Source organism: Prunus avium, chromosome 6, assembly GCF_965620075.1.
Source record: "Prunus avium chromosome 6, drPruAviu1.hap1.1, whole genome shotgun sequence".
NCBI lineage: Eukaryota > Viridiplantae > Streptophyta > Magnoliopsida > Rosales > Rosaceae > Prunus > Prunus avium.
In genome coordinates, this window is record NC_142289.1 from 36650268 (window position 1) to 36669623 (window position 19356).

The 19356-nt window shown below is 35.6% G+C and overlaps 4 protein-coding genes across 6 annotated transcripts; 1 reads left to right on the forward strand and 3 right to left on the reverse strand.

The window, feature by feature from the left end:
* Window positions 1-3635: 3635 nt before the first annotated feature.
* Window positions 3636-7681, reverse strand: LOC110767551 (HMG (high mobility group) box protein with ARID/BRIGHT DNA-binding domain-containing protein). Of its 3 annotated transcripts, none has more exons than XM_021971129.2 (6): window positions 7341-7680; window positions 5942-6020; window positions 5371-5533; window positions 5212-5283; window positions 4334-4683; window positions 3636-4017 (listed from the first exon to the last, which is right to left on the reverse strand). In XM_021971129.2, exons 1-6 carry the CDS (start codon window positions 7571-7573, stop codon window positions 3928-3930), a joined length of 987 nt encoding a protein of 328 aa, XP_021826821.1. In that variant the 5' UTR covers window positions 7574-7680; the 3' UTR covers window positions 3636-3927. The 3 variants fall into 3 exon arrangements, with proteins under 3 accessions (XP_021826821.1, XP_021826819.1, XP_088110240.1); XM_021971127.2 differs by having other exon boundaries at window positions 5206-5283; window positions 7341-7678; XM_088254114.1 differs by lacking the exon at window positions 5212-5283 and having other exon boundaries at window positions 7341-7681.
* Window positions 7682-8816: 1135 nt separating this feature from the next.
* On the reverse strand, window positions 8817-9631 carry PSAG (photosystem I subunit G). The gene has a single exon (XM_021971126.2). The coding sequence runs from the start codon at window positions 9491-9493 to the stop codon at window positions 8999-9001; it is 495 nt and encodes a 164-aa protein (XP_021826818.1). The 5' UTR covers window positions 9494-9631; the 3' UTR covers window positions 8817-8998.
* Window positions 9632-10409: 778 nt separating this feature from the next.
* On the reverse strand, window positions 10410-15350 carry LOC110767525 (Transducin/WD40 repeat-like superfamily protein). Its single transcript, XM_021971093.2, has 10 exons — window positions 15088-15350; window positions 13734-13913; window positions 13373-13540; window positions 13167-13253; window positions 12375-12509; window positions 12189-12299; window positions 11805-11896; window positions 11618-11723; window positions 11278-11364; window positions 10410-11179 (listed from the first exon to the last, which is right to left on the reverse strand). The coding sequence occupies exons 2-10, from the start codon at window positions 13860-13862 to the stop codon at window positions 10766-10768; spliced, it is 1329 nt and encodes a 442-aa protein (XP_021826785.1). The 5' UTR covers window positions 13863-13913; window positions 15088-15350; the 3' UTR covers window positions 10410-10765.
* Window positions 15351-17401: 2051 nt separating this feature from the next.
* LOC148294128 (uncharacterized) lies at window positions 17402-18125 on the forward strand. The gene is made up of 3 exons (XM_088254226.1): window positions 17402-17530; window positions 17627-17701; window positions 17839-18125. The coding sequence occupies exons 1-3, from the start codon at window positions 17402-17404 to the stop codon at window positions 18109-18111; spliced, it is 477 nt and encodes a 158-aa protein (XP_088110352.1). The 3' UTR covers window positions 18112-18125.
* Window positions 18126-19356: the final 1231 nt, after the last annotated feature.

Genomic DNA, 19356 nt, shown 5'->3' on the forward strand with positions numbered 1-19356 from the left:
AATTCTCATAAAATTTTGAGTCACTGACTGGGTGTGTGTGTGTGTGTGAGAGAGAGAGAGAGAGAGAGAGAGAGAGAGTGATGAAAACCATAACCACTAAAACCAGCACAAATTAGAAGACTCAAAGACTTCAAGTCTCCAAACAAAACTAATTACTGTTTAGTGTCAAGTGTGCCACTCACTACGACTATTTAGGAGGCACTAAAACACTAACTATATAGTTTCTACCCACCACCAAACCTGCCCCAAATATTAAGGCTTTTTAGATTTTCTTTATAAAAATTTAAATTAAAAAAAAATTCCATTTTTGATTTTGAGGTTTTCCTTGGAAGATACTCCAGGCCAAACAACCCGAAATCTCTCAAATTTTCACATAATTTAGGCTTCAAAATCCAAAAATTATTATTATTTTCTTGTAATATTACCATTTGCAAGCACTAATTGATTAATTAATTAATTAATTCTCTGATTTTTCTTTTTGGGATGAAATCTTTTTGGGATTTTCCTACCCTAACAAGGAGAGGGAGAAAGGGCAAGAAACCTTGCAAAGTGGGAAGTCTTTCTCGGGTTAGTTTCAAAATCCGTGCTTATCGCCATCTCTTATTTTTAATGCATGTCATTATTAATCACCGGAGAAATTTTTGCAATTTATTTCCTCTATCTTTTTGTTTCCACGCGGTTTCTCAACCCTTTCAATGGCATCCATGCACGTTTCCAATTTTACCCCTCAGTTTTAAGTTTTAACCCCCATGTTTATGGCAAGTTTTTTGTTTGGTCAATTTTAAGGCAAGTTAGACAATCCTATAGCCAATGGGATCTAGCCCAGCTGAAAGGGTCTTGACTTGCAATACAGAATTCTTAGGTTCGAACCTCAATGCCATATTGGTTGTGTGTGTGTGAGAAATCTCATTTTCCTGTAGTTTTAGACTATTGCTTGTACTAAAACAAAAATTATATATATATAAAAAAAGCTAATCCAAAATGTATGTATGTGACTGTGAGTGGGATTTTATGAGCAATGATTTTAAAATTGGGTCAAGTCCATTGCTTATGCATTATCTAACCAATTAACAGCTCTTAAACTCTTTTATTTTGATAGAACAAAGTCTATTATATTGGTTTTGAATTTGATATAAAAAAAATGCGTGAAAGATATTGGTTGTGATAGAGAAAAGAATTCATTATTTTGGTATATAGGATTTTTTTTTTTTTTTTTGGTGTCAATGGTTTTCTCTATGGGTCACAAAGTTCTATTTAAATCCTTGTATATCATTAAAATATTTCACGCTTACAAATTAAAAGATTACAAGCTAAGCTTGGCATATCTTTTTTTTTAATTTTGATGGAGAAAATGTGTGAAGGAAGTCATTACTTTGGATAAACTCTCGAGAAAATGAGAATTGATGGCTAATCATCATTCAAGAGTTTATCCAAACCAAGTTAATGAATCATTTCACACATTTTCTCTATCAAAGCCAAAAAGATATGCTAAGCTTGCAATCTATTAATCAATAATTAACTTTTATTTAGGCTTGAAAACTTTAATGACATACAAGATTTTCAAATTAGAACTTCACAAAGGAAAAAATAGGATACATGGACATGGTATGTTCTATGTTGGGAGGACAGGGCCATTTACAAAAATAGAACATACCATGGTATATTTAGTTAATTTCAACCATTATCTTAGACTTAGTGACTCCATTCCGCATAATTAAGCGAAAAAGTGTGTTCGCGATAAGAGAGTTTTACTAGTGTTAATCACCCAAACAAGCATGAATAGAAATGAAGTTGAGAGGAATCCACAATAATTAATAACTATCAATCACTCACATTCACACGAGTCATAGACGCAAGTATTCTTCTAACAGTAATTTGGTTCTTCCTTAGTAACATGATAAAAAAATTCTTTAAAATTGATGGGTTGATAATTTAGTACTTGTCATGTTCTAATTAGTTTATTTTTATTTTTATTTTTATGCTTAATTGGTTATTGATGGGTTGATATTAGATGGATGGATTCATAATTTTCATGGCTACAACATATTATCTCTAATCACAGTGTTTTTTTCTTAATTAAAGGGTTATTATCTAAGTTTTTGCTTATGTTAGACGGTTATGAGGAAAGTTGAGAGCAAAAAATTGAGTTTGGAGTTTCATGAACGCGTAATTAAATTAGTAATATTATTTAAGGATTGACTAAACAACACTTTACGCCAATCAAAACTCAGTTTATGTTTCCCTGTTGGGCATAAAAATATATAATTTGTTTGAATATTATTAGAGTTCAGAAAAAAAGTGTGATAAATGGATTAATTCCTTGTACAAATAATCAAATTCCATAACCAGGGAGCTTTCATGCTCAATCTTACAAGCTAGTCCGTGTCAAATATGAAAACAATTATAAAGTCCCTTTCGTGGTAGGTAAATTAGTGCTTGAGGGTCATGCCAAATTGCCAATGTCTGCCCTTTCAAATAAAAACTATACCATAATTTTGTTTCTTGAAATATGTGGGATTTTTATCCTTTGGGAAGTCTTTATCTTCCTCTAAAATAGGTGCTCATCGATGTTAAGCACATGACTCATAAAAAGGCATTGCAAATCTTTTAATTTTAATCCCAATCGAAAATATTTGAAGAATATGTTACCCAATTTAAACAGACATAGTGTGTATCACAATTCCATATTCATTAGTATTTTTGTGTGCTCGTTCGATGCACTGTGTCGAATTTTCACACATAACGTAACGTTGTAAATTTCGTCATAAATTGTGCATCTCATCTCATACGCACTCTTGTGAGAGCTTGCTACATGATTGGCTACTTATATTATCAATATATTGCTATAAATTAAAGTTATATCCTTGCTGTATTGTGTCAATTTGTAAAAAGAGAAAATACAATTTTTTATACTTAGTGTATTACGCAAAATTCAACACTAGAATAAGAATACTTGTTATGAGACACACTAATGGCTAATGATCCAACATGTTCAGGTTAATTAGGTGGTTGTCCTATGTAATTTCACAAGAAGAAAAAGAAAAAGAAAATCCCATCACAGCCATACAGATTGATGGAGCTTTTAATTTGTGAATTATATTTCACACTCAAAAATTTCCCATGCCTTGCCAACCAAGTTTAAGATGGCCTTTTAATAATATTGAAACAGCATAGGGGATATTCTGCATGGCATGGCAGCCTGGTTCTTTTGAGGGGAACTAAGGTAAATAAAATAGGATATTTACCACGTCATGAAAGGCCAAAAATATATGTTCCAATTCATTTCCTAAGCCAAACAGTTTTCTTATTAGTGGATTACATAAAACAAGTTATGCGACAATGAGATTAAAGTTAGATAGAAATCCAAAATAATAAAAATTAAATTGAAGTAAAAAAATAATTTAGGATAATAAAATTGTAGTAAAAAATAAAATAAAATAAATCCAAAATATTTGTAGTAAAGGCTTTGCAGGGATTTGCGCACAGCAGGTGTTGTAAACAGTGCAGTGAATTGTATTTCCAATTCATATATTTGACTATCTCCTTTTGGCCTAAAATTCATAGGTTGACTTTCACTTTGACCTCACACACGAGAGAGAAGTTGACTACTTGAATTACTATTTTGCAACGGAATGTCAACAAATATGAAGATTATTACTGTAATAAAGTTCTGCTAATCCAAAATGAAGGTAAATTCAACAGTTATGTTACAGAGCTGCCCCTTTCACCCCTTCCGCAATTATTCCGGACGAGCACACTGAGGGGTAACCTTAGTAAAGAAAAATGGAAACGGGAAAAAGGCGGTTAAACGGAGGGAGTAGCTACTACTACAACAACTACTACTACTACTTCGACAACAACAAGAGCACGCAAGGGAGGAAAATGATGCCTATGAAACAGGAGCCTATCTAACCGACAAGACGGAGGCTACTGTTGTGTTAAATTGCCGGAAGATTTATATTCCAGCATTTCGGTCCTGTATCTCTCCTTGTCCTGCATCCCTTTTTCCTGATATACCTGCATGGTAGCAATGGAGTGTTATGATGACTTCCTGAAGATTGAGCCGATAGACTCCAAGTTTATCATATGTCAAATTGGCTCAGTGAGGAAGTTAGAAAGGTTGAGAATCAAGGCAAAAGGAAATGAATATAGTCCAAACATGTGGAAATTTCTCTTGAAACCTTAGATCAATACTTATGCATGTCACAAAATCATCCGGAACTCAAGTATAAGAGAGTGAGTTAAAGGATGCAGCAGGTGTGACATTACTTTCGGGATGCTATCAGCTAAAAGAAACTAACAGGAAAAAAAATGTGTCACCAATTCATCATACCTGTTTCTCAGCCTCTGTGAGATTGTTCCATAGAAACCCAATTTTCTTGCTGATGGCTCTCTCTTGTCCATAGTACAAAGGCTTTAATCTGGCATAATGCTCAGCAAAGAAGAAATTGTACCCGCTCCTGTTTGACTTGGGCCGAGAGGGATCACGTAATGCCAACCTGGATCTCTTTCGATTCCGTCGAGTGGGCATGTCCGAAAAACTCTGAGAAACATATGTAGGAGCATGATACAAGACACCTTTCAGCTCGTCAGAACCCAAGTTCACAGAAACCAAATATCCATGGTCAAATTTCCCATCGATGCTTCCCATGATTGAACAGCCAAGCTGCACTTCTGAGCTTTCTGTACATAAGATATAAAAAACAGATCCGTATTACAATTTGGTCATGACCCACCAGCTGAAAAAATTGGCAAAGGAATTAGGAAATAAAAATACAGAATTAGAAAGATGAAAGCGAACCCCTTATAGAAAGTCATCAATTTATAAGACAGAATGGCTAATAAAGTTTCCAATGTGGTTTATCCAGATTGTCTAATAAAATTTACAACGTTTCATTGCAACTTTCAGAAGATATTTCAAAAGGGACATCGCAAAAGCTCGATCACTAGCGAGAAATTTCTTTATTCAACTATCCGACTTCAAAAGGTTACAGAAACAGCTATTCTATATGATTGATTCCAAGACCTGTCAATTGCAGGTTTCTTCTATGATTGCAAATGAAAGGCAATTTGGAAACTTTCACCGTTTAACATAGACACCAAACTGAAAATATACATATATATGACTCTACTTCTAGAATTAGTGTAAAAAATTGAACACAACCACTACTAGAACCATCACATTGAAATGGAGGTTACACCTACCCTGACCTGGAAACTGGTTTCTACTGGCACCTTCCTCCAGGGTGGCTGACCCATTCAAAAGGTTCCTGCTAAGAGGTTCTGGGAAGAAAAAAAAAATTATATATCTTTCTAATCTACAAAAAGAAACAACACAAAGAATTAACAAGGAGCCATGTCTTCAATTACCAAGCACTGGGATGCTAAAAACTTCTTTGTGCAAATAATAGGCCTGCTCAAAGTGATAGAGCAAAGACGAATAGTACTTCCGTAAGACAAATGAAGCGCTGGTAATTGTTGTTGGGAAATTGAAGACCACAATCACTTCCTTCCATTTGCGATCTCTAATCACCTGTAACCAGTTTAAGAGAATTTGAAGGGGAAACAAAACCTAAAAAGAAAAAGAGAACTTTGAACACTTTCATAAACCTCTAAACTTACGTAATCAATATAGGTAAAACTTACGTAAAGTTGGACACTTTCATAAACCTCTAACTTACTTTGGTCTTAACTGAGACTACCAATAGACTAATAGTTATAAGTCAGCCTAAGTTCAAACGGCTGTGACCCCATCCCCCATTCATCATAGCTAGTGTTCAAAACACAGAGTGTAAATCATATCAGGCACACTCGACAATACTAACTAGTTAAATAGAGGATAAGTGAGGTTAAGATCCACTTTTCAAGCAATATGTTTAATTTCAGCTTCAAGACTCTCATATAAAAACAACCATTAAGTAGAAAAATAAAATGCACAAACCTTTTCAAGTCCACCACGAGATGTGACTTCCACAAAAAGGAGATGTAGATCCAGAGCTTTTCCTCCTACGGTAGGTATCCTACACAAAGAGCATCAATTATATCCTCATGGACTTTCTGTTTTTCTGCACTCCACACTCAATTTTCATGAACTCAAGGATTCAGAAATATGATCCTAGAGGACAGATCCTGCTTCAATACGTAACCCCCTTCTCATGCAAAGATTTCATATTTTGATTCTTAACCTATTAGGAATTTAAATTACACAACATGACATGAATGAAGAAACCCTTTTGGACATCTCACAAAACACCCAATTTCAGGCATTTTATCAACCACCACAGATAAATTTCCTAGTTATCAAACAGCCCAAATATTTATGCTTTCAGCAGGTAGCAAAACCACCAAAGTCTACTGGAGCACTCTTAGAAACTTGTGCAATAATATCTAGGCAAATGTAAATTGGCAAGCATAAGCCAATAAACCAAGAGCACAAAATAAGAATGAAGAGACGTAAGGAAATAACAGCTCAAAAGTACCGACACCGAAACAATGGCATACTAAAAATATGCAGTAATTATCAAATCACCAAAAAAGGAAACAGTCCTAATTTCTCCACAAATCCTGGATCCAGCAAACACAGTCCCGTTTCGCAATCAGTATCAGAGTGTTTTCGGTATGGTAATGCTGCATAGATGGAATTTTTAAAGCTCAAATGTAGACATCTGAGAAAAATTATATCCCCACTTATTGAAGTTATGGAAGGGAGCCAACAATTAATGAAGACTTGGGAAATATCACTTTTCTTGAATGAAGCATCTCTGGTGAATGCCAAATTCAGATCTTGGAAAAGAAACAAAATCTTCCTAATGAAAAAGAAAAAAGAAAAATAATATAAGCCAGTATTGCAGATGGGTTGTGGAAATGATGAATTGCATTGGAATAAATGTCTGTATTGCTCAAGTAGCCACCATCCCCAACTGAAACCCAGGTAGAGAGAGGCACAATACGACATAAAAGTTTCATAATGGTATTCAAATAAAGACTAGACATCCAGTAATGGAATCCAACTTCATAAATCCTTGATAAAGATCCTAATTTTGCTAAAAACACCCAAAACGATTGTGCAATGTAGTTCAAAATTTTCAGAATTATGCAGTCATTCGCCATTCAATCAATTCAACCCGAGGATTAGGCAACATAGTTTTGATTAATCAAACCAATCAATTGAAGTATGCAACATGCAAAAACAATGGCAATATATAAAGTACAAGCATAGAATTTATCAATTCCTCTAGCATATTAAGACACAAAATAGCAAGACGAAAACAACCCAATTCATCAAATGACCCAACAAAACAAAATCTAAGCTGTAAGAAAAGGGAACAAAGCCAGATTACACGAATTTGGTTCTGAAAGAGTCGTGAAACTCCTTGAGCTTTTCCCAGAAAAGGTCAGAGCTTTGAACGACTTCCTCATACTTAGCCGTAGCCGGAGGATAAACCTTGGTAGTGGAGGTGAGGGATGATGAGGAAGACCCATTAGCAGTTTCAGTGCGCACTTGTTGCTGCTGAGCTGAAATGGCTGAAGAAGGCTCCTTTTCTGTAATTGGTGTTGTTGGGGCCTCAGACATTTTTAGTCAGAAGGAGGGTAAAGATAGATTAAGATACTAGGTAGATTTATTTTTGCTATTTCTAACCTACCAGAAGATAACAGACCCCTTATATAATTAGTCCATTATCAATATAAGATATAGGATAATGCTCGCTATTCTAAGTTGCTAACCTAGAAAACTTTCCAAACAATTAAATATTGATTCTCAAAAAATAAAATAAAAAAGATTGAGACTTTTATTTTCTTTATAAAAAAAAGATTGAAACTTTATTAGGATATAAATGAAACCAATGTTTTTTTTTTTTGGTTGGTGAAGGGAATGGGGATGGCCTGATGGGTTTGGTAACACACAAATTTGGGAAGGCAATGCGAAGAAAGGTATTTCCTGCCCAAAATTAATAAGATTATCTGTGACTTTTAGATCTTTTCTTTTTCCTCCTTTTTGGTGGGTTGTAAATTAAAGTAGATAATATGGGAAGAGTAAATTAGTTCCAACGGTCAGGGAAATCAAGATGGTGACTTTTTTCTTGGTCAGAAGAAATTTAAAAAAAAAACATCAACATTGTTTCAATGGGAGGAGATTTAGCACAATTCAGATGATAATACGTTTACAGATTATCAAAACATTAACAATAGGCTCCAACCAAAACAACAAGAATAATAGACGTATATTACATCCATAGACATCTATACATTTGACTTGAGCATCGCTAAAACTGTTTTATCCTTTATTTTTTTTACTCCATTTTAAACTAGATTTTTATTATTCTATGTGAAATTATTTATACGAAATAGATTGAGGGCTATGAAGCACTGCCATTGAAGATTGTATTCTAATTGTGGTCAAGGGTTCAAATACAAAGTAAGTATTGCATAGTAAATTCAACTCTTAAAAAGTTCCAAAAATCAAATGATTATACATAAACAAAATATAAAATTATATATTCATAGATATGCAAAGTTCTCAGATTGCTGGGTTTGGAGATTCCCTTATTTGTCTAACTTGAGTTAAGAAATTATGCTTGTGTTGGCTTAATTTCTTAAATATCTTTGCCCAAATTATCCAAAAAACTAAAATTAAAATAGGGTTATTTTGGAGAGAGAGTATTTTAAAACTATGATATAGAGAATGTGTCAAGTAGTTGTTATGTTGATGCCTTAAGGTTAATGCAAGCTTGATGCTCTAAGATACACTTTGAAGGCTTTTTCAGAACATGAGTAGAGCAAGGAGCAAATTAACAGAATCAGAAGGCTCTCCAATCTCAGTCAAAAAAGAACACAACAGAGCTTTCCAAATTCCAACAACAAAACACATACATGTAAACTCAAGAAGTTAAAAATGAAAATCAACAAAAGAACCTCCCCAACTAGTGATTCATGAATAAGCTATACAAATTACAACACAAGAGAGAAACACAACATGGTGGATTTAAATGGAATGAAATCATTCAAAGAACTTGGGATCATAGCCATTGCTAGAAGTGGCCAAGATGTAGTAAGCCACTATGTGACCAATGGAGCCCCAAGCCAGAACATCCACAATGTTGAAGCCAACAGGGTCATTAGATTTGAGGAGGCTCACATACTCCTTGGCTCTGGTGTCTCCTGCCTCAAAATGGGTAACTCCATTCTGCTCAGGCAAGCCTTGCTTGGCCACATTCTCTCTCTGGAAGTTGAAGAACACAAACCTCCCCAAGAAAAGTGACAGCCCTGTGCTCAGGCTTATGACCAAAGATGGGTTCAGCTCTGCTCTCACAACACCACTTGATCTCTTGGTGTTTGGTGCACTGAAGCTCAGCTTGGTGCTTGGGGCAGCCTTGGTGAGGGGTCTGAGGCCTTGGAAGGAGATTTGGGTTGGTGAGAGTTGGTGAGTATGGCTCCTTGAGATGGTGGAAGAGATGGCTGGGGAAGAGAACAAGGTGGAGGAAGAGGCTGCCATTGTTAATTATGGAAGAGGAGGAAGGGTGTGGTTGTGAGTTTGGATTATGAGAATTATGATAAAAGTAGAGGTTGGCTTGTGGAGGGGATGAGATTTGTATAATAGTGCAAAAGGGTCATATCTCCACCAGTTGTGATTGGAGTAGAGGTGGAGATTGTGAGGATGGAAAGGATGGAAAAAAGATTTTGGATGGTGAGTTGGCTTTGTTTTATTGGTTCCTTCTGGATCAGAGATTTTTGGCTACCTCTGAATTCTGTATAGTGTCTCAACTTGTAAATATAGACTAATGCAGCAAGGACAGAGAATCCCAACTTTTAGATCATGTGGTGTATTAATATAAACTCAATCCAAGGTCATATTTACCTATCTGAGTAGTGAAATAATTCCTATTCATTCTTCTTTTGTGTTTGCTAACAGGTAAATGTTGGAATGAATTTAATTCTTTACTTCCCATACATTTATTTACACATAAGAAGTAAAAAGGTTTATAAGTTCCATGTTTCTGCAGTAATCTTCATACAAACAACCAAGACTCGAGACCCTGTTTCCATGTGTTTACCAACCTTTACGTACCACACTATATCAATTTTTCATATCTTTAAAAGGAAGGAACTATTCGGTCAAGTAAGCTAGAAGATGCAGAGGGCTCTCAAGATGAACAAGTGTATAAGCCAGAGTATTATTAGAGAGCTAGCTAATCAAGGAAACCTCATCCCAAGAAAAATCAAAATTTAAGGGTGTTATATTATCATTAACTAATACAACAAAAGTTCCAGGATAATTTTATTTGTAGCATTATTAAAGGATTTTCATCAATAATGGATTAAACCCTGCTCTCAACATCGACAATTCTCAGAGCAGAAGTTAAGACCCACAACTGAAGCTACAGAACAGACAGTAACTTTCAATTTCCAAATTAGACAGGAATATCAAACTCAACTAGATGATTGATAGGTTCTCACATAATAAGTCCCACATTGAGATAAAATTTCTAACGGGAAAACAGCCAACTTGTTTCACCTTAAGACACCTTGGTCTTCTTTCCTATTTGTTTGGACCATCATTGCCTTAGCCTTCTGTACATTCCTCCCAATTACACACATTTATGGGGGAAAAAAGACGGAACACCAAAACAGAGCTACAATTCCACAAAATACTACATTTACACCTACACCCTCATCAACTGCATGAAATATGTTTTACACTAAGCTCTGCAATCACACCGAGGAATCGGCAACACCAACACACTTATTCGCAGGTTGAATATTCAACTCAAATAAGAGAATCGAGGTAAGAGTAATTCCGGTATCGGCCATACTCTAGAAGACTACCATACGTACGATCCCATACTCCGATAAAAAGTGACTCTGTGTCTGGACTGAATGATATGCCAGATATCTCGCCAAAGAAATCAATTTCCTGTTCCTTCTCGTACCCACTTTTCACATCATAGACATGCACAAAGTCTGCTGGCTCTGCCATCATCATATACCGGCCATCAGAAGTATAACGGATTGACCGAATAGCACCAAGGTTGCCCTTCAAAACAGCAACTGACTTGGATAGGTTTCGAACATCCCAAATCCGACAGGTTTTGTCTTGGTTACCAGTAGCAAAGGTGATACCATCAGGATGCCATGCTGACGCAAACGAGAAATCCAAGTGCCCAGATAAAGGCATTACTGTCTGCAATAATCTCATCCAAATCAGCACTACTTCCTTTTCCAGGCCCCGGGTGGATAAACACCAAAACAAAGTAAGTTAACAAATTCTAAGATAAATACCTTTCCAGTTTGAGAGTTTACCAACATCCCATCCGGATTGTCTCCAACAATTGCAAGAAGTTTACCATCGGGACTCAGAGAAGTATGCTGCAAACAAAGCATAGAAATGCACGGCAGTTTAGTAAAGTTGAGTGTAGGAAGCGTTTTAAGTGATTGGATCTCCACAAGTGAAATGTTACGCAACATAAAATCATCATTGGATGTAATTTCCAAATTCACACTTAAAAAACAGCTGCCTAAAGAAAATCATATATCATTTGCAGGAACAAAAGCACGACCCTCCATGAAAGAAATTCCAGCCAGATATAATTAGAAATTAACAGTCCAGCAGGAGACTCACATTCACTGGCCAAGGAAAACGGAAATGCTTAGTAAGCTGAAATTTCTCCATGTCAAAGTCTCTCACTCCACAATCATTATTTGAGGCTGTAAAGTGAACTGCCCCACTGTGAAATTCAAGGACACTAGATCAGTTGAGTTCATGTTTAGAAATCAGAAGTTCCAATCTTAATAAAAAGAGCAAGTACCTGGGACTGTCATAAATCTCAACAGCATTTGTGATGGCATTATCATCATAAGTTGTCCTTGAACAAAAGCTAACTCCAGGCCGATCCAGATGCTGCAGACCAATCAAAGATAACATAAATTTGTCAGCTTAGCTGCTCATTAGTTCTTCAAAACGAAAACAAAAACAAAAAAATAATGAAACTAAAAGGGATCACGTGGAGCTAAACCCCTTTCAGCAGATCCATTGGATATGCAGTACCACCCATGGAGCTAAAGGAAAGAGAAGATATGATGTGTTCAGACACCAAGTGCACAAGAGATACGCTACTGCTGAATAAATGCCCATTCATTCTCAAATATCTACTCCTTCCCTTTTTAATTGACTTAAATTATTTGTAACTCACCTTGCAAATAAGTTCCCCCTGGAATCCCCCAGCAACTAGCAACTTATCTTTTACTGCAAGAGTACTAACTTGAGTCTGCGAAAATCCCTCCAAGAGACTTCCAGGATGTTTCTATATGGGAAGAACAAATGGATCAGTTCCAATAAAAACTTGATATGTCGAACAAAGTATCAAAAAAACACTCACCTCTGATGGTGCCACATGCCCTGAAACATTGAGAACCTCAGACTTTGTGCAACTTAATGAAGACCAATGAATGACAGAAAAATGTGACATAAGGTACACATCATGCTTGGAAGTAGCCCAGACCAAGTTACGCAACTGCATCACCAACATATAAGGAACATCAGTCAAACAACCCACTTCAAGGGGCTACATGATGGGAAAAAGTGCCAAAGTTAGGGGCTGTGCTAATAACACCAAAACGCCAAAACCCGTCGAGAGTAACAAGGCAAGCCCCGTGTTGCTTGCTTGTGTGTAGGTAGATTGAAAGTAGTTTGATAATTGGCTAATTAGTTAATTTCAAAAATTTTAGCTTATGACTCAAGGACTTGGGTGTTTTCTCTTGCAACTTTTGAAACCATTCATAATGCATTTTAAATGGGATGGCTAATCAGGTGAAATGCTTGCCAAACAACCAGCATAGGTAAGAATATCAGGTGCATCTCCCATAAACTCTTTCTATCAATGCAAACTAGCTATTTCAATAATCTGTTGTTCTGAGAGCTTGTTTAATTCAATGTTGGATTGTAATTATTATCACACTATTGCCCCTGAATTTCCATCTATGTAGATAACAAGTGTTGCACAATCCATCTTTGAGTGGAAAGAGCAACGAAAACTAATTTTGCGAGGTAATTAACCTAGTAAGTAATCAACGAGGTAGAATATAGCTGTTGTTGTAGTGTGACAAAATTTCATCGAAAGATTCACAATATGCAGAAAATAGCCAAGAAGGCAGACTTGCCCTTAGCACACCTGGAAATGAAGAATGGTTGATTTCACTGATCTAGCATTTCTTCTGAACTCATAATATAAAGATCCTTTTTTTGTATCTTTGCCATCCTGTTTGCCAAAGAGAAAAGAATCATGATCAAGTTACTCTTAGTAGTCAAAACTGACAATTCCACATCACTGAATAAATTTGATAACGTCTAAAAGAAAATGGAAACAGTAATCTTTACCTTCCCTGACCCTTCTCCAGAATTAGGAATGTTTTCATAATTCTTGTATTGTTCTAACCTAGTTTGCCGGTATTTTTCTCTAGTAATGCTAAGTCTATCCCAAGGAATACCTTGGATGTCTTTTCCTTTTCTTGCTTGAGCAGCAGTTGTATCAGCCGCTTTGCTATTCTGCATGAGGTCCATAGAATTATTCATATTTATTAACAAAACTAACCACAAAGAAACTTGAACACCCATAAAAAATTCTAATAATGTGAACACAGACCCATATCATAAAGGGGAGCAAGATTATAAATAACAATATCTATTGAAACTGTGAATATGTCATATATCTCATAAAGCATATAGGTATGTCACAAACCAAGTAGTCATATTCATCAACATCAGAATCTGAGCCACCCATTTCTCTACCACGAAACTCGTCATCCATATCATCATCTACATCTTCCATTTCATATTCATCTTCCACGTACCCAGCGTAATGGGACATATTTTTCCTAACAATGCCACAACTAGCACCAATAGAATTCGAGCCAGTTACCTAAGAATCAGGAAAGAAGCAAAATAAATCAACCTTGCAAACACAAAAGTGTAAAGTTTGAACCAGTAACTTAACGAATTAATTACTCATGTTATTGTGCCATTGCTAAAAACTAGGAATAAGATAATCAAGAAAAGGATCGCCACTAAATAACAGAAACATGCCTAATGGGGTAATACATATGGGAATGGCAGCAGTACACAAGTCGTTCATAGAGTACTTAATGTAATTCATCTATACATATCACAGGGCATGCGAGCTTGACTACAACATGCGAGTCCCTGAGTTAATGTTCAATTTAATTGGATATCATAAATATGTGGCACTCAGTGTCTCAAACTGCACAAAACTCACCGACCGTTATGGGCTACAGCAATACAAGTTCAGTCAAATACAAGAAAAAGGAGTCTGTAAAGGCTAATATAAAATTCAATGTCAAAAGTAACAATCAAGCGCCCAAACATGAATCTCATCCTTGATCTTTGAAAGGAGTAAAACACTTGATGATACCATCTAAAGGTAGCTCATTGGGGAATATAACCAACATTGCAAAATTATTTCTTCGTACCAAAAATTGAAACTTTAATTTTGAAGGCATCAATTAGTAAAACATAATTTTGAAGGCATCAACTTGACAGAACCCTCAGCTCCTTAATTTTTTTTTTTTATCTTCCCATTTTCTTCCTTCCCCTTGAGCTAAAAAATCTAGTTTAAACACTCACCATTGCACATAAAACAAGAAAATGAAAATTCATGATTCTCCCAGGTTGGAGCAAATTGATTGTAGATGTGTTGTTAATTAACACATGCATTAGGCAAATAAAAAGATTTCTTTACCAAAACCCTAATTAGAAAGTAAAAAGGTAAAGAATCCCAAATTGTAGTTGCACTCAGAAATCAATTAAAAAGACACATAAAATCGAAAAATTAAAAATCAAAAGAACAAAATCCAAAAAGCACGAATTCTAAAAACTGTCGCACCACACGACGATCAACAAGCTTACCAACATGCCAAAAAAGGAAAAAGAAATTTGGGGGTAACAACGACAAACCAGACAAACCCAAGAATTGAACACCAAAAAGAAACCAATCGGAAAAAAAAAATATATATAACAAGAAGATTGATACTCACGCAAAGAGAATAACACAACAATAATAAAAATGAAAAATTCACCTCTCGTAATTTCGGGAATTGAGAAGTTCGGAAGGAGCTGCTGTTCGGATCTGGAAAAACCCAAATTGAGAAATTGAATCCCAACCCTAACTAAGAAATTCAGATCGGAGGAGAAGAGAGAAGAGAGATAGAGATGGAGGTAGGAAAAGGGGGGGGTGAGAAAAAGTGTGCGTATTTTATCTCTATCCACTGGTTTTCGGATTGTCGTGCGAATGAGAAAGAAAGGTTGAAGGGAACCTTGCGAAAAGGACGTGCTTGTTTTTTTTTGGATGTTGTTCGTATTTGTATGTATTTGAGTGTCGTATTTATTTGTTTTAATTTTCAGATTTGTGTCAATTTTTAAGTCGGTTACGTTTCTGCAGATGTTGGCTTTCTATTTTTGGACTTCGGCTGCACCCAAAATACAAACCCCCCCAATGGTCCAGCCCAATTGCTCCTTCGCATTGCGATTCAAATTGACCAAAATACAAGACCTCTCTCACGTCATATCGCTAAAAGAGAAGTTGGAAGAATGAAGGCCAACTAAAAATTAGAGAACCTTCATCCAATTGATTGTTACCCAAGTGATCGATAGCCTTGGTTGAGAAAGATGCAATGGAATTGACACTCATATTTGAGTAAGAACATTTAAAGTGCAAGCTTGTTGTATTAACTTTTTTTCACACAAATATATATGTAATTAAAGGGAAAGGCGAAATCATGAGCAGAATATAGAACACAGTCAAAAGAAAAATGAAAAGAAATTCATTCTTAATAGTATGTTGAAAGTTGAGAAGGGTTACCATAGTGGTTGTGGCCCTCCCCGTTTCCCCATGCTTGGCACTCAAGATCGAAATTCTGGAATTTCTTTCCTTCCAATGTAATTTTTTTAAATTTAAAAAAAAAAACCAATACCAAATAAATTGTCAATTCTTTAGAATTTATAATGTTTTCATAGACTAATGTCTCAACTTATGAACTATAAAAGAAAACAGTATAACATAATAACCACATATTTATACAATATTACAATTATATTAGGTAGGGGGTTTCTGAAGTTTCTCCAAATGAGCCATCCCTTGTGAGCTCATTATCTGCTTGTGCTCATTTGGGAGCTTTAGACCAAGGGAAATGGGTACGTGCATATGCTCATAAAATTGGAGCTAAGATTAGTGTAACTCTTGGTACTACTCTTATAGACACGCATGTCAAATGTGGCAGCATTGAAAACGGTGCCTATGAAGCTTTTAAGAGGATGGCACAAAAAGATATAGTTGCTTGAGAGGTTATTATTTATGGTTTTGCCAAACATGGGCAAGTTGAAATGTGCTTTGAGTTGTTTGATGACATGGTTGCCAATGGAACTTATCCGAATGAAATTATTTATGTGGCTATTTTGTCTACTTGCTCCCATTTCGGCAATGTTGAAATGGGATATCATCTACTTTTATTTTATGAAATGGTGCTTGAGTATGGGATAAGACCTTCTTGGCCGTGCCGGTTTGCTGTATGAGGCGGAATAACTCATCATGTCACTGCCGAAAAAGCCTAATTTGGTTTACTTGGTGCTTGTGGGATGCACCATTACCTAAGGAGAGGGAACCTTGCTTTCAAGCACAACTTGAGCCAATATGTCTGATGACAAATATAAACCTGCAGGGCTTATGTTCGATACGGCTGCTAGGAGAAAAGGAAACTTCAAGTAAAATTAGGAAGCTCATCAGAGAAAATGAATTAGAGACAACTGGTAGACTAAGCTTCATTGAAATAGATGGTGTGGTCCATGAGTTTGAAGCAGCAACTATTAATCATAGCAAGCACAATGAAATCTACAAGATGTGGGGGGGAGGACAGTAATAGAATTTTAGACATAGATGAAATTGAAGTTAGAACTCCAATTACTGCAGCAACTCTTTTATGTGGTGATTTTTAGATGGTATTTGATCTTGTAGCTAGCAACCAAAGGGTTGAATGAGTAAAACTTAATGCACTGCTTTGAGCTTGATCCAATATTACTACACATAAGCATGATGAAATTTAATGGCAAAGAAGAATGATTGTTCATTATTAATACTTGGTCAATTTACAATATATGCGTCATTAGTTGAAAATTCTCGAATAGCTTCATTGATTGATTGAGAAAAAATTTGTATATTTCTCGCAACTAATTCCCAATACTAAATGATTGATTTAATTTGCGAAACAATCTCACTCACGTGTTACATTATTATCTTATCTATCATCATATTTAGAAAGACATCAATCTCTTTGGCAAATAGAAGATTACTCATTAATGCATACCAAAAGAAATTTACTATCCAAATAATAGTTTGCCATGGTTGGGAGTTCTCCTACTGTTTGTTCTTCTCCTCATCATCCTTTTGATTATTATGGAGTCGTCCATGATCAAAACAAAGCGGATCAAAAAAGAAACCCTTTTCTTCATGGATCGCTTATGAAAGAGGTGGTGTAGATTAATTATGTTAGTTATTGCCTTCATATTCATTGCAATTCAATTCAAATATCAAGTGTTGATATAGACTCATGATTCAATTCACAGCCAGTTTATTCTTATTTGGATTTTGGAGGATTAGGACCTGCTCGTTTCGCCACCGAAGAGTTGAGAAAGAAAAGGGTTTCTTTTTTTCTATTTTCTTAATTTTTCTTTAGTACATATGCAAGATTTAGTCGTTCCTAAGAAGCTAATGGTTTTGTGGATTAATTATCATTGACATATTTAATATCTGTCTAATGATTTGGCTTCTCTTGTAGAATATCCAATTGCAGTCTGTGAGAGTGCTGAGGAAAGATTCTGAGTCGCCACGATATATTTCTTCCTATGATCTATTGTTGGAGGCAGATGATGCCGGTGTTATGAGATATTTCGAAGTAGAAGTTTCAGTTAATTCCAGCAATGGCATGTGGTTGGAAGAATTTTATCTTCTCGTTGATAATCAAAAGCCAATAAGATTATATCATCACCTAGGTATGCTATGCCTGCTTGATTATGCATCTAAACTGTTGTATATATCTACTTTCAAATAATCCCCAAGTTTTCTTTAGTCGTAAGGTAGTTGAATGTTATATTTAATTATTATGCACTATACTCCCCAAGATTGTTGTATAAGAACAAATTTCTTTTCAACTATATCTATGTTGGTATTTCAATGGTGTTTAGGGTTTAGGTTTTCATTGGAGGAGGAGGGGGGAGGATTAGCTGGGTTCTTGAATGTAGATCCATTTTTGTCACATTGGATGTAGTAGTTCAGTTGTCTAGCCATGTAAGCAAATAGAGTGTCCATCCTTCAGTTCATGCCATTATCTTGCCACCCCATGTAAATTTAAAAGAAAAAACAATCATATCTTTACCCACTATTATTTTTAAAATGCCTTTTATTTATTAATTCAAGCAAATTATCTTCTTCTTTTTTTAGAGACAAGCAAATTCTCTTTAATTATATATTTATTTATAATAATAATAAAAAACCAAAGGTTGCACCACATCGATCCCCCAACGCAGCCCCTTCCCTCTTCCCAAACCATCCAACACCAACCCTAACAACTCCTTGCCTACTCTGTAATTCAAATTCCAACTCAAGCTCAAGGCCAAGTGGTCGTCTCTGATAAGACTTCTTACTCTTTCATCAATACCTCTAATGCCGACAGTAATGATGATTACGATGACGGTCGTCTCCGACAAGGAGTTGGTGGATATGGTGGCTTGGAGGTGTGGGAGGTGGTGGATGGTTTAGGAATGGTTGGGAAGAGGGGGCTACATTGAGGGAGGTGAGGTTTTTTCCCCAAGTTTTTAGAAGTTATTTTATAAAGGGATAAATTTGTCTTTAAAATTTTGAAGATAAAGTGGGTGGGGAAATATGACAAGGGGTGGAAATAGCAGTACTCTAAATTAAAGAACCCAAAAAAATTACAATCATATCATAATGCATGGATTACACCCAACTTCTATAGTTAGATTTTGACTTATCCCAAATTTTCTATTATTTATTGTTTGTTTTAAACAATAATGTTTTTAAAAAATATTTTATTATGTTTTTGCACACATGACATATATTTTAGCTAAATAACATGTCACACTTGTATCACGTCGGCATTTTTAACATATTATTTGACAAAGTTGAAGGTGGGGGGATAAAGTGAAAGACAAAACACCGATCAATAGACCTAGCCAACGAATCATGTTTGTCGTGTTCTTGTTAGCCCGATTTCTTAATCAGTAGACACGAATACGACTGTTAAAATAAAGAATGACATGACATGATCCGTTTCACT

Excerpts from the sequence above, each read along its gene's own strand:
- LOC110767551 (XM_021971127.2), bottom strand. The coding sequence starts at position 7,573 with ATGTCTGAGGCCCCAACAACACCAATTACAGAAAAGGAGCCTTCTTCA. Across the intron at positions 5,534-5,941 it reads CTCGTGGTGGACTTGAAAAG|GTGATTAGAGATCGCAAATG; the intron begins GTTTGTGCATTT and ends AACTGGTTACAG. Across the intron at positions 4,018-4,333 it reads TCACAGAGGCTGAGAAACAG|GTATATCAGGAAAAAGGGAT; the intron begins GTATGATGAATT and ends GCTACCATGCAG.
- PSAG (XM_021971126.2), bottom strand. The coding sequence starts at position 9,493 with ATGGCAGCCTCTTCCTCCACCTTGTTCTCTTCCCCAGCCATCTCTTCC.
- LOC110767525 (XM_021971093.2), bottom strand. The coding sequence starts at position 13,862 with ATGTCCCATTACGCTGGGTACGTGGAAGATGAATATGAAATGGAAGAT. Across the intron at positions 11,724-11,804 it reads GAGATTTATGACAGTCCCAG|TGGGGCAGTTCACTTTACAG; the intron begins GTACTTGCTCTT and ends TGAATTTCACAG. Across the intron at positions 11,180-11,277 it reads TAAACTCTCAAACTGGAAAG|ACAGTAATGCCTTTATCTGG; the intron begins GTATTTATCTTA and ends AGATTATTGCAG.
- LOC148294128 (XM_088254226.1), top strand. The coding sequence starts at position 17,402 with ATGGTTGGGAGTTCTCCTACTGTTTGTTCTTCTCCTCATCATCCTTTT. Across the intron at positions 17,531-17,626 it reads ATGGATCGCTTATGAAAGAG|CCAGTTTATTCTTATTTGGA; the intron begins GTGGTGTAGATT and ends TTCAATTCACAG. Across the intron at positions 17,702-17,838 it reads AAGAGTTGAGAAAGAAAAGG|AATATCCAATTGCAGTCTGT; the intron begins GTTTCTTTTTTT and ends CTTCTCTTGTAG.